This window comes from Excalfactoria chinensis, chromosome 9, assembly GCF_039878825.1.
Source record: "Excalfactoria chinensis isolate bCotChi1 chromosome 9, bCotChi1.hap2, whole genome shotgun sequence".
In the NCBI taxonomy this organism is placed as follows: domain Eukaryota; kingdom Metazoa; phylum Chordata; class Aves; order Galliformes; family Phasianidae; genus Excalfactoria; species Excalfactoria chinensis.
The window spans coordinates 13,608,533-13,620,962 of NC_092833.1; the positions used below are offsets into that span (position 1 = coordinate 13,608,533).

General features: G+C 40.8%; 1 protein-coding gene across 1 annotated transcript in view; it reads right to left on the bottom strand.

The window, feature by feature from the left end:
* USP13 (ubiquitin specific peptidase 13) overlaps positions 1-12,430 on the bottom strand; it is a 38,333-nt gene that overhangs the window by 13,496 nt on the left and 12,407 nt on the right. Inside the window, exons 4-8 of the mRNA XM_072344461.1 lie at positions 6,433-6,554; positions 6,172-6,314; positions 5,787-5,971; positions 1,403-1,497; positions 461-648 (exon numbers count right to left, since the gene is read on the bottom strand). Of these exons, the coding sequence (XP_072200562.1) occupies positions 461-648; positions 1,403-1,497; positions 5,787-5,971; positions 6,172-6,314; positions 6,433-6,554 (733 nt within the window). The remainder of the gene's footprint in view (positions 1-460; positions 649-1,402; positions 1,498-5,786; positions 5,972-6,171; positions 6,315-6,432; positions 6,555-12,430) is intronic.

Here is a 12,430-nt window from a genome sequence, read left to right on the forward strand (position 1 = left end):
ATATTCTATTCCTTGATCCTGTAACAGCTGCTAGATGGCACTGCTCAAAACCACAGTGAAACAATGCACTTCCTACTCCAGACCAACAGTGCCAAATAAATTCCTAGAGTTTTTTTGTTTGTTGACTTTTAACCAGGAACAAAACACATAAAATAATGCTTGTATTGAGTTTCCTCACAGGAACAAAGGCTAATTCCTGACAACAAATGCTGAAGTAAGTATTGATGTAGCTGGTTTGTTGAAAACCAAAGCACTTCGTAACATAATACTGAGTACTGCTTCACTGAAACACAGGTGAAATCACAGGCTACATGGGTAGAGCCACGCTGAAAGAACACAAACACCTAAATTCTGCCAGGACCATGTTTTGTTAAAGGCTCTAAAATACTGTTCTGCATAGAAAAACAAGACATAGGGGAACCAGACAACTAGTAGTAAGTGCTAACTTGGAGCTACTTACGCTCGCTGGAACTCTGGGATGCTGAAAATGGCTTGCATGACAGCATTGAGGTAGCAGCTATTTCCCAGGTTCTTCATGCCAGTATATCCTGGGCCATACATGGGCTTGAGTTTCACACCAGCTTCCTGAATCACTTCCCATTCAGAGACTCTTGGTTTTATATCATTATCTCTTAGACCATTCTCTGTCTGAAAGGAAAAAGTTTTATTTTCTTTGCCTTTTAATTTCTGCAACTATTGTACTGTTGCTGTCATCATCACCAACTCTGTGAACTCTTCTAGAAAAGAAGAGACAGATCAATGGGAAAAGCAAGCTGAATCCCCCATGCAGAGGAGGAGGTCAGGGTCAGAAGTGTAGCAGCTTGCTCATCCAATTCATCTCTCAGCTGTTTACTACAGACCACTGGCTCTTTGAATGATCCCTGTGCCTTCAGTCTCCACTTCTCAATGGGCTGTGTCCTCAAGACTCAGCATAAAGACAACGCATGTATTCAAGCTTCATTTTCCCATTTATATTGGATGGGCATAGCTGCTACTGTAGAACATAGTCCCAGAAAACAAATCAGATGCAAGGATGCAGCTTCAAGAACTCTCTTCTTCATGCAAAAGGAAAAAGTCTGGGATGCTGAAGTCCCAATACCCAGCTCAGCTTTCAGTTTGTAGGCACTAATCATTACACTGTCATTTACGGCTAGCACTACTCCTCCACTTCACAAATGATCTTACAGACTGGTCTGAATGCAGTGGGGGAATCCTCCGCAATAGCTGAAGCTATACATAAGTTCTGCAGATTTTTAAGTAAAAACAGTTTTTTCAGAAGGACCACTGGATAAGAGGAACTTTTTATTCATATATGTGTTCAATATAAGCTACAGACATTGTTCTTCTCATACCCCCAACTAGAAAACTAAACAAGAAATTAAAAAGAAGCTTGATTTCCTACCACTTGCATCTGCAGCATATCGATCCCAAAGTGTGCCAGATGCTTTGCTATATGTGGATCTAAAACCGGCTCCTCTTCATCAAAGGAATAGACATCTACAAAAGCAAAGGGAAACAGATGACATGTTGTATCAAACATTACCCCTTCTCTTTGTTGACCAACATTGCATTCTCAGTACAGAAGTGCCTACACAAGATACCTTGCTCGTATTCTCCAGGTTTGGTTGAGACACATACAATAGCTAGACCCACACTGCTCGGTAAACATCTTAAATGTTTTCTACATTATCAACTCAACTATTCTCCTTTGAGTAAATTACACACCTTGATAGCATTAAAACCTAAGAAAATTTGGAGCAACTCCAGTACTACACAACAACGCCCACTCCTCCCCCCCCTAGAAAAGTAAAGAAATCTGTAGGAGAAAAGAAGGAACACAGCTGACAGGATTCGAAGGTACATATCCAATCCACGTTTTGAACACACCAAGAATCCCTGAATTTTTTGTGGAGCTACTAGATAATGGCAAACAAATCAAAACTATGAGCATATAAAGCCAAGTGACAATGGGAAATGGCATTTTAATGTCTCATGCAGTTCAAGGAATTCATTTCCTTTTCCCAATGAGATGCGGGGGAAAAAAAAAATTCCTTATTTGAAATAACTTGGATGGGACTTGGAAGATTAATCTTATTATGAGGGAGAAAGTCTGATGTCATTATTGGGATGTCTTGCTTTACTGTATGTGATCTAAATTCTAGCTCTAAAATAGCTCCTCACGGTCCCTAAAGATTTTGAAAGGCAAAGTTCAAACTGAAGAAGGAAGCAATACGCCTAATGATACTTTTGTTATGAAGCTAAGTTTAATAAATCCAACAAAGGGACAAAAAGGAGATAAAATCTCATTTTTAATGCTTACCAAACAAGACTTTAATGAAGCAGTCTTCACCTACTTAAGCAAATAACAGTAAATCTACAGGCATGACATGAAGATATGAGTTGTAAGACCCACTAGAAAGTCTTGAACAGGTCTTGTCTTTTCTCTTCTCTGCTCTCTTCCCCCGTAGTGTATGAATACTCATCTGCTCCAGTCTCTACTCATATCAAAGCCCAGAAAGTCTCTGCCAGTACTCCTCTCAGACAAGTTTCCTTCACATCCTACAGAGTTTTCCAGTGATCTTGCCCCATGTGATCAGAGAGAAATCTGAACCCTGAACCAGAAGAAATAAGAAAAATTTGGGAGGACAGAGCAAGAACCCAGACAAAGTCTGTTCACAGCACAGATACCACTTCTAAAGGGCCCTTCTGCTCTCCCTTGGCCTCAGCCCATCACCTGCATAAGATTTTAACAAGATTGCTGCTTCCTTGAAGACTGCCAGTGGGAAAACCATGCTGAAATGATAGCTTGAGTGTCAGCCACTATTCTAAGATCGAAATGCAACCTATGGATTTATCAGCCCTATGAAAAACACTAACTCTCAAACTAAGGAATGTTATTTTTGAGTCATGCTGCTATCTGCCGTCAGCAGCCATCAGACCCTCTATTAACATTGGTTCTGATGACCCCTCTGGCATGCATGGAGCTGTAGCTGCTCATCTACTGGAATTCCACTGTGTAGTAGCAGGCATGCTCAGAGGACTTGACAGCTCATCCACGTACAACATTCCATAGTCTTCTGGTGAGGTCACAGCACAGCCAAAAGATCCTGCAAAGCTCACACACCTATCAGTGAGATTACACATCGGCTAATCTTGGGTGACTGCTTCCAATGCGTTTGCTTTGATTTTGTTTTTCCTCATTTCTGGCAAATGAAGAAAGAGCAGCCATCTGGAATTACTGACCCAGAGCTGCAGGAATGGAACACACAACATTAATCTTCACTCAAGCCCAGCTTGTCTCGCAAACATTATTACTTTCTGCTGTGTAGCCAACTTAAATTCGTGAGAGAAAAAGAGAATCCACTTCAAAGGCAGCAATGAGCAGCAACTTAAAGAAAGAAGCTGAGAGCACCAAAAACACTGGTCTGCAATCCTCTCCTACATTCTGATCCACAAGAGTCTGCATAGAAGGCAGCAAATGCTATTTTTAGAGCAAAAAAAGGAAAGCAGAGGGGAAGACAATAAAAAATGAAAAAAACACAAAATACCTGAGATAGGCACCACAAAACATTATTAATCAGTGAATAATCATTATTATTCATATTGCATTAAGAAAAATGTCATTTCTATCTGTACTTCCTTTTCTCTTCCTGCTCAAGATTTATGCCTGTTACAGACATCACTCCTTCCTACATAAAGGATAACAGACAACGGTCCATAAAGAAAGAAGTCGCACAGGATTCCCCTAAAGAAGTACCCGACAATACCAAGAGTGGCATCCACAAAGCAACTCATCCAAGTACCTGTTAAAAATAGAACCTCTCACTGCCAAATAACTATTCCAGTCCCCAGAGCATTTTCAAACATGTAACCTCAAGTACTTGAAGTCAAACCTAATCGCATTGTGAAGAGAAGTAGTTGTTAGCACAGCTTGCCAAGAAGCATTCAACCTAGAGAAGAACATTTTTGACTTGTGTAACCTGCGCAAGGTCCGATGATGGTGGACAGAATTCTGATTCAATTTCTGACCTGAACCCAGGTCTGCTTGTTGTGAAAACACTATAGAATGAGGGTAATGCCCCATAAATCCCTTCCAGTCTATGCAACACAGACTTCTCAAGAAAAGACAAGGAGCTCTCCTCTGCTCTCTCTGTGAATAAGTAGGGTAGGGCTAAGCAGAGAACTGGCATCTCCTCTTTCTCATCCTTAGCAATGTGAAAAAGGATAAAGTTATGTCAGTGGAGGGACCAACACTTATTACTCCTCTACTATTACCTCATCACCTCCAGTCCAGGAAAGCAAACCAGACAAATTTTTTGTCACAATCAGCTACAGGGCCTCTCTTTCCTGAAGCTCATCTGTCATCCAGCCCTATAGAGAAGTTATGATTAGCAATGCAATATAGATCAGAGAGATTAATTGCTGAAAATGAAAAAAAAAGAAGGCTGAGGGAGGGAAGTCTTCCCTACAGGGACATTAAGTTAACAATATCCAGAAGAATGAATATCTGTGTAGAACAGCTGCTGCCCCTCATTCAGAGGGAAAGATGACAGTGTGTCCTTTGTTATCCCAAAGGCCACATGAGAGCAAAAACAGCTGATGGGTGGGAGGCAGAAGTACAACAGCTGTAGGAAACAAATACTAGCGGTAAAGATGCCAAAAAAAGCATTGAAACAAACACTGAAGAGTATTACTTATTTTGTAGATGCAGGTTGAAACTTACATCCAAGAAAATCCTAACCATCTTCAACCTAAAAACCACGCTCACCCAAGGAAACAAAATCTGGGAGAAAATCAACTTTCCTCAGTGTTTCTGTGGCACAGCTGGGTGAATGCAACTAGTCTCCTTGCCCTGAAAGCGAATAGGACTTAAAGATGAAAAATTCTCAACTGATGTGTATAAATAAATAAATGGAAGGTTGCTATTCTAAACAGTCATTTTTTCATCCATATGGTCATCAGCATTAGAAAACAAATGTAATCATGCTACCTGATCTTTTTCCCCTCCTTACAGCTGCAGAAAAAGATCTTCGCTTAAGACTTTCCAGCTTCTCATGCTTATACTCCATCTAGTTGTCACACACCACAACCCTCTCCACAGCAACACTGCAGAATGTCACACAGAATACGCAAGCAAGATTTATATCCTATATTTATATTTATTTATATCCTATATTATATATTTAAATCCTATAGACTTCTCATTCTCAAAGATCATCAGGCTTTTTACTAAGGACCATCACAGAAGCCCCATGAACAAAACATTACTAAATCAAGATAGGAAAATAGCACAGTTCCCAGTACATTAAAATATATATATATATATATATATATATACACATATATATATATATATTGATGATAGTAAACTTTTCTGACTCTAAAATATTGCTGTTATTGTTTCTTTGTTATTGACGATTGAATCATTTGCTCCAGGCTAACACAGCAAAATTAGCAGAACTAAAATTACTGTTTCTCAGGACTGTGTTGTTTCAAAACACCATTCCTCCTCACCTGATATCAATCCCCTACAATACAAAGCCAAGTTACTATTTACAATCAGACATATAACAGGAGGAAAAGAACATTTAAAAAAAAAGTGTTTTCTTTTAATTAAGTGTGTCGTTCTCCTCAAACTGAACAAGATTCACAGACTCACAGGGTTTTCTTTCCATATCAGTCTCTCATATATTTGCACTGGAGAAAAAAGCCCACCACTTGGTAACAGGTTTACACTGCTAGCTTCATGCACAAAAGACATCCCATCTAAGAACCCAGTGGCTGACCTGCTCCATCAGGAGTGATGGTTCCCAACTTCACTGCCAGGGGATAACCCGTCTCCTTGTAGTGCTCCATTGCATGGCCATTCCCTCCACTACCATCAAAGAACCACTTCCCACACAACACCGAACCATCTGTCAGGTTTAGCCACAGATTCTCCCGAAGATCACATTTTGAGCACTTCCAACCACTGCAAGAAAAAAAGAAAGAAATTACAGGAATAAGTAAAGCACGAAGCAGTTCAGCATTCCCAGTTACGGTAGGTCAAACCAAGCACACACATCCAGCTAAGAGTCATGCAAGATAATTGCTGGCTGAGTTTCTGCCTTTAGTTTTTTATTCTGGACTTCAATAGATAACCCAGAATGAAGACAATGTTGCTTCTTTTACCTGGGGGGAATTCTAACACCATTGTCTAACTGCACAAGAGATTTGGCATGCTTAGATGTCTGTAGCTCTTCTTCCCAGGAGTCACAGTCCTGCTTCCTGTAGGGTGATTTTGCACTGAGGAGTGCATCAGAAGCTATTGTCACCTGGAAGACAAAGGAAGATCAAATTCAAAAATCCAACAAGCAACTGACAACAAAACAGCATCTTGATAGAAACTGAACTAGGGAAAAACTCCTCCCATGCGTGCACATGTTCACTAACCAGTGCTGGTAACTCTTCTATGTTCGGTAATGAAATTTCATAGTGATCAGGAAATATAACGAGTTTTGCTTCATCTTCATATTCAAAGTCATCACTGCTCAGATCACCATTTGCCTCTAGATCTGGAAAACAAGACAAGTATCGTTAGGAGACTGTGATACTGTGACCATGGTTCCTAAACTGCAGCAGTGGTACCAGTAGAAAGCACTGCCAGCCAGCAGCCTAAAAGCTGACACTCTCAGTAGCTTCTTCTGGCTAAAAACATTTGTGAAATCTTGTTCTAAACTGAAATCTGACCTCCAGCAAGAAAATGAGCTGAGGACCAAAATTCCCATCTCAATCTGAGCTCCAGCCACATTCATAATTGACCTGGACTCTCCCCAAGCAGTGTGTTGTTGTAGACATCTCATTCTGGAAGCGGCTAACAAAATTCTGTTCATTTTGGACAAGAGCAGCAGGCAGTACTGTTGAGTATTTCACCCAGGATCTTGAAGCACTATACAATGTGAGATTCACACTAGCTATGCCTAAATTGCAAAGTAACAACCCACGTTATCTAAATCACAGACCTGGATGAAATATTCTGTGGTTCCTATTCACCTCGTATCTGTAGCCTCTCCTCCCTTCAAGCTTTCCATGGCAGGAATTATTCCCATATCTCATCATTAGCTTCAAGTAGCTAAAAGCAAGTGCAATTTATCCCTTAATACAGCATGGTAGGCAACCAGCAACCTCACTTTACTCTGGGCTTCATTCACGGTTTATAGTAGTCTTGTGTTCTGATAAAGGATAGAGTCTCAACAGATGCAGTCCGCAGCTGTAAGCTCTTTTCCTCTAAACATCAAAGAAACTGAGCACTTCCGCAGTGATGGCAACGTATCGCATAAATTTTCACATAACATCCATGGTGGCAAACATAGTAAAAACAAAACTACCGACTACCTCCTAAATGTGACAGATTCCAACCCGTGCAGTTTCCTCAGAGAAAATAAAAGCTTTGTCTATGTTCAGACAAGTTAATGAAGCAGCAAAAGCCTCTTGCGGGGCTTGCAGTCACATGCTTCACTCTGCCACCAGAGGGAACCTGAGGATAGCTCACATCAGCCAGTAGCTGTCATCTCTAGGCACATGTAAAGCCCGCTGTATTTTCTATTTTATACCAACATTAGAAGTTTTAGCCTTTACCATCCACTGTGTCGAAACAGCAATTACGTGAGGTGGCAGAACACCTCAGCTCATCTCACAGCTCAGCTCACATTTGAACTAGGGATCCAGAGAAAAAAGACTGAGCGTTCTATTAGCAATCATCCTCTGACAGCCAATGACAACACTTACTTAGCCGCATCATCCTTTTGTGTGTAAGGGGAAGAAAAAAGTTCCTTTTTACCTTTTCAGTATTCATACCGTTTGCATTACTAGAAAAGTAAGCCATGATGCCTTGTGAGCACGGCACTCTGGGTGTCCGACACACAGGGCAGCATCGCACTTCTTGAAGGATACACACAGCATTATAACAAACTCAGGGGGAAAGAAAATATTTAACTTGCAATTCTCCTTTAAACAGTGATCACGTAAGGCTGGCACAACATATCTACTAGCTAAGGATTACAATGATTTTTGGCAACTGTCGCACTGAAGACAGTTTATCAGCGTTCACGTGGGCAGTAGCACAAGGGTGGAAATTAATTCCATGGTCACAGACTCAGAACTCTTGAAACAGCAGAGGACCTCATACTAATCCCTTATGGTGACAGGCCCCTTAATGATGTCAAGTTGAAAATTCCCAAACCCATACTCACATTTTCAAATTTTAGCTTATAAGCAGAGCCACATTTGCTAAGCTTGGTAAGTAGCTGCAACTGCATCATACTTTCTTTATCTACACAAGGGCCAATTTAGCTAAGAAAGCATGTGTTTCTGTATAATAAAACAAGACGACTATTACATTAGAAGACAGCGGGAACCCACACGAAGTGAGGATGACTCCATAGCCACTGAGCACCCCACACAGTCTGCAGGATGTTTCAGATGTAGATTTTAAAAGTAAGGCAGAATTTGACAAAGGAACAAATGTAGCCATGGGAAAGAGGAGTGGCAGGAACCTATTTGCAAAATGAGCATATTTGACCTAAAGTTACCATACTACTAAAGGGACTGAACAGGCTGAACTTTCAAATGCTGTATTTCTCCAGTTCTAAGATTGCTGCACTACAACCAACCTGTACACCATCTTTTTAAAGTGCTACTGACTTGGTGAACAACTGCATGACAATGTTCTCCTTCTACCAGGCTAACAGCTTTACCGCACTAAGTCAGTGCCCCAGTTAAACACTGTGGTCATCAAAACAAAGTGCCCATAGGTCACAACTGTTGTGCTGGGAGGCCAGGACAACAGGGAAAGCAAAATAACAGGTACGTTGAAACAGAAGTGCAACTGACGTTATTTTGAGCACGCAGTCAGGAGAGTACATTTACTCCAGCTCACAGGCATCACACTTCAGTGACAGTGAGAAATGCACTGCTGCTGGACTGACTGAAAACAGCAGCTGGAGGTAGAAGAAGGTACTGTAAACCAACCTACTGGAGGGGAAGGAGTGGACGTGGCCAGATCAGATTTAGAAGAGTTACCAACTGAATGCACTAATAATAGGGGCATAAGGACACTCCAGGCAGTATCACTAAACAGGATATCCCGTGCATATGGATGTGTGTGTATGAAAGGGGACACAAATGCGAAAACTGAATGAGGATGTTGACTAATGAAGCTGCAACAAATTTTCAAACACAAGAAACGTATCCTTGGAATCTGAGCTTGATCCTGATCTCACTGAAAGCAACAGACAAATTTGTGCCAACATGGAAGTGGAAAAATGTCTTTCAACTAATTAATTTCTTCCTAAATAACAAAGAACTGCAGCAGCATTTTGCAGACTACGAGCTATTCCATTCAAAGGTCTTCATATGCAGCTGAAACACCAACCTCATGTACTGGCTTCAGCTGGGACAGAGTCAATTTTCTTCAGTGCCTGGACTTAGAAACAGACCTCACCCTTTGGACTTCTGGCACTGAACAAGGAAAGGGAAACCATCAAAATTTATGTTCTGAACATTCAGCTAGTAGTATTAGCTTTTGTTAATTTAGCCTTTTTTAGCCATTTCCACCTAAAATGGCAGACTATTAAGATTTGAATAGGGCGAGGTATTTGCTCACCATTCTATAGCCAACTCAAGCAACAGGATCACTCCTGATGTCATCAGCTTTGCTTTTACTGCTGGTGCAATTTTAAGATTTAAAAACATGATCAGGACATACTGAAATCCTCTCAAATCGCTTTTTTTCCTCTCCATTTCATAAATCTGCATGTAGTCTATGCGTGTTTTCTTACACAAACCTAAACCACTAGTGGTTCAAGTCCTCTTCAGAAGCTTTCTAAAATAAAAACATCCAGGGCAGCTGCTATGGGAATAGGGAGAGCTAAGTGGACCTGTGGTTAAACCTAGCATGGCCTCTCTTATGAATGGTCTTTACACTTGGAAATCCTACCTGTAAGTATTACCACTGCTATTTGTAGGTGGGTGCCAGCCAGAAGATCAGCAAGTCTGAACATTCTCCCAGTGAAAGTTTTCCTTTCTGATGCCATCTCTGAGACCAGCTGTATTTCATGGATACTCCTTCCTACTGAGGCTCCTCTCATCTGCAATTACCATCCTCACAGACCTGCTGACAGAGCTGTTCATTCAAGTACTTCAAAATGGTTTTAAATGATGGTCTAAGTTATCCCTGACTTCGCTCAAAGCAGAGCTCAAAAGCACAGAGAGGTCAGCAAGTTGATCATTTTGCATGTGACAGTAAGTAGAGGTGGTTACCAAATTTGACATCTTTTCTCTTAACTCATCATCTTCCTGACTTGTTTGGAGCTGTCAGTCTTCTCATCTTCAAAGTGTGTTTTGTTTTTCTTGTCATGAGCTTGGACACCTCTGACAGAAGTTTGCACCAAAGAAGTGATTATCAGTCTGTACATCTAGCCTGCACTTAGGGCTTAAGCTGCGAGGCAGTGGTAGGCAATGCTCAGTGGTAGCTCTAACATCACTGTGTTTCTGGGTGTAACTATCTGAATAATTCCCTGAAAGCAAAAAGAATTAAGCTGTCTGGATAAAGTCAATCCAGTTTTGGCATTTGTTGCGTTGCTTCTAAAAAGCCTCTTTGATGTAAGGCTATTAAAGATCCTTTTCAATCTCCTTGGTATTAGGAAAACATGTTTTGGTTGCTCATTGATTACTTTCTATTTTCACTGCTGCTATCCAGCAAATACCACAGAAACATGGACAGGCTTGGTTAGTCCACTGAAGGCTTTATCTTCCCCTGAGCATGGAAAGATGCATTGCAAAGTGTGTGTGCCCACGCACTGGGATTTTTGTTGGTGTTTTTTTTTCTCCTTTTCAAAAAGGCTAGAGGGCCTCGGTAGTGAGAGCTGTGTTTTATTCAGGAGGCATAACAATGTTATGCATAAAGATGTGAGCTGCCTTGAATCTAATGTGTTTAAATATTGTTAAGCACCATGGATATGGTAACGTTGCTTGCTCAGATAGTGCAAGTTGTCTGGGGATTTGGGGTGATTTTTAAAGCAGACTGTCTACATCATAGAACATAAATCGGTGTCCTTGCTGCGTTAGTATCTAGGGTAGCAAGTTCGATGCTTTCTGTCTGTCAGTACATGTGGCTATTAAAAAGAAGTTTCAGACCCAGTAAAAATGTAAAATGGAAAAATTAATTGACGGGGTGAGATGGCTGCTCTCCATTATTTAAGAAGCCTTTCAGATAAGAAACTGCTCGACTGTTGTCTCTGGTGTATAACCTCATTATATTTGGAATTTGGCCACAATGTGGTCAGTATGGCATCAGTTTTTAAGATGGGGCAGAGGGGAGATAACAGCAGGGTGGGACTAGGAAAAGTATCATTGCTAGGTTTCATTTTCACAGTAGTGCATCTAGAAGAAAGGATCAGAATTAACAGGAAGTCTCATAAATATGACAAAAAAAAACAAAACAACCCAACCAACAAACACTGGTTTTGTAAAGTCAAGTAATGCTTATGGATCTGCCAGAGTAGTTGGGGATAGTCAGTCACCACATTAATTATAACAATCTGATTAACAAAAATGTGCTGTAGCCTTCTGTAGAAGATCTTTGTCAGAAGGATGAATGGAATAAGAGAGAAGATCCTTGTATTGGCGGGCCAGTTCTCACAGCAAAAAGTAATCAGCAAAGTCTTTAATAATGTTTTAATTATGAAGAACTAATATAATCATAAAAGGTCTGGAAATGGACTGAAAGATGAGGAAATGATGTTGTAATTGATTTTAAATTGTGCAGTAGATCACATTACAATTAATTTTTAGGTTTGTTATTCAGGAACTAAACAATAGAAGAAGGAACTGTTGAAAAATATGAAGATGAGAAGTGGTTTAACTGTACAAAAGAAATGCTGAGTCACAGCCTGAAGCAGTGATAGAGCATCTGTTGGGAAGGCAGGGCAACCCAGGGCAGCTCAGGTGCACACAATGTACCTCTGAGTGACCAGGAGGGCTGGAGCCAGAATCCACCCCTTCCCAGACCTCTTTTAAGGGTTGGCAGTGGAGGTGAGGGTATCTCACTGGAGATCCCTGGGTATCTGAGGCCTTCTGAAGGTAAGCAGCTCTTTTTCTTCATTTCTTCATCCATGGCTGTTGCATTTGGGCTTGTCCTTGTTTGCTGCTGCCAAAAACTTTGCCACTCTGCTGTTATTGCTGTACATGTTATAGCATTACTATGGTTCACTGCAAATACTAGCTCAGTTATCAAGCGGGAAATGAGAAGAGCAACAGTTTATATTTGGTTTTCCATTGTATTTTGGATTATAAATCAGAAGTGAGCCTCTGCTATGAGCAGGGAAACTGGGCAGACATCTAGAAGATAAGAGGTATACTCTGAGGTAGGAATCACTGCATTTCTGCCTTG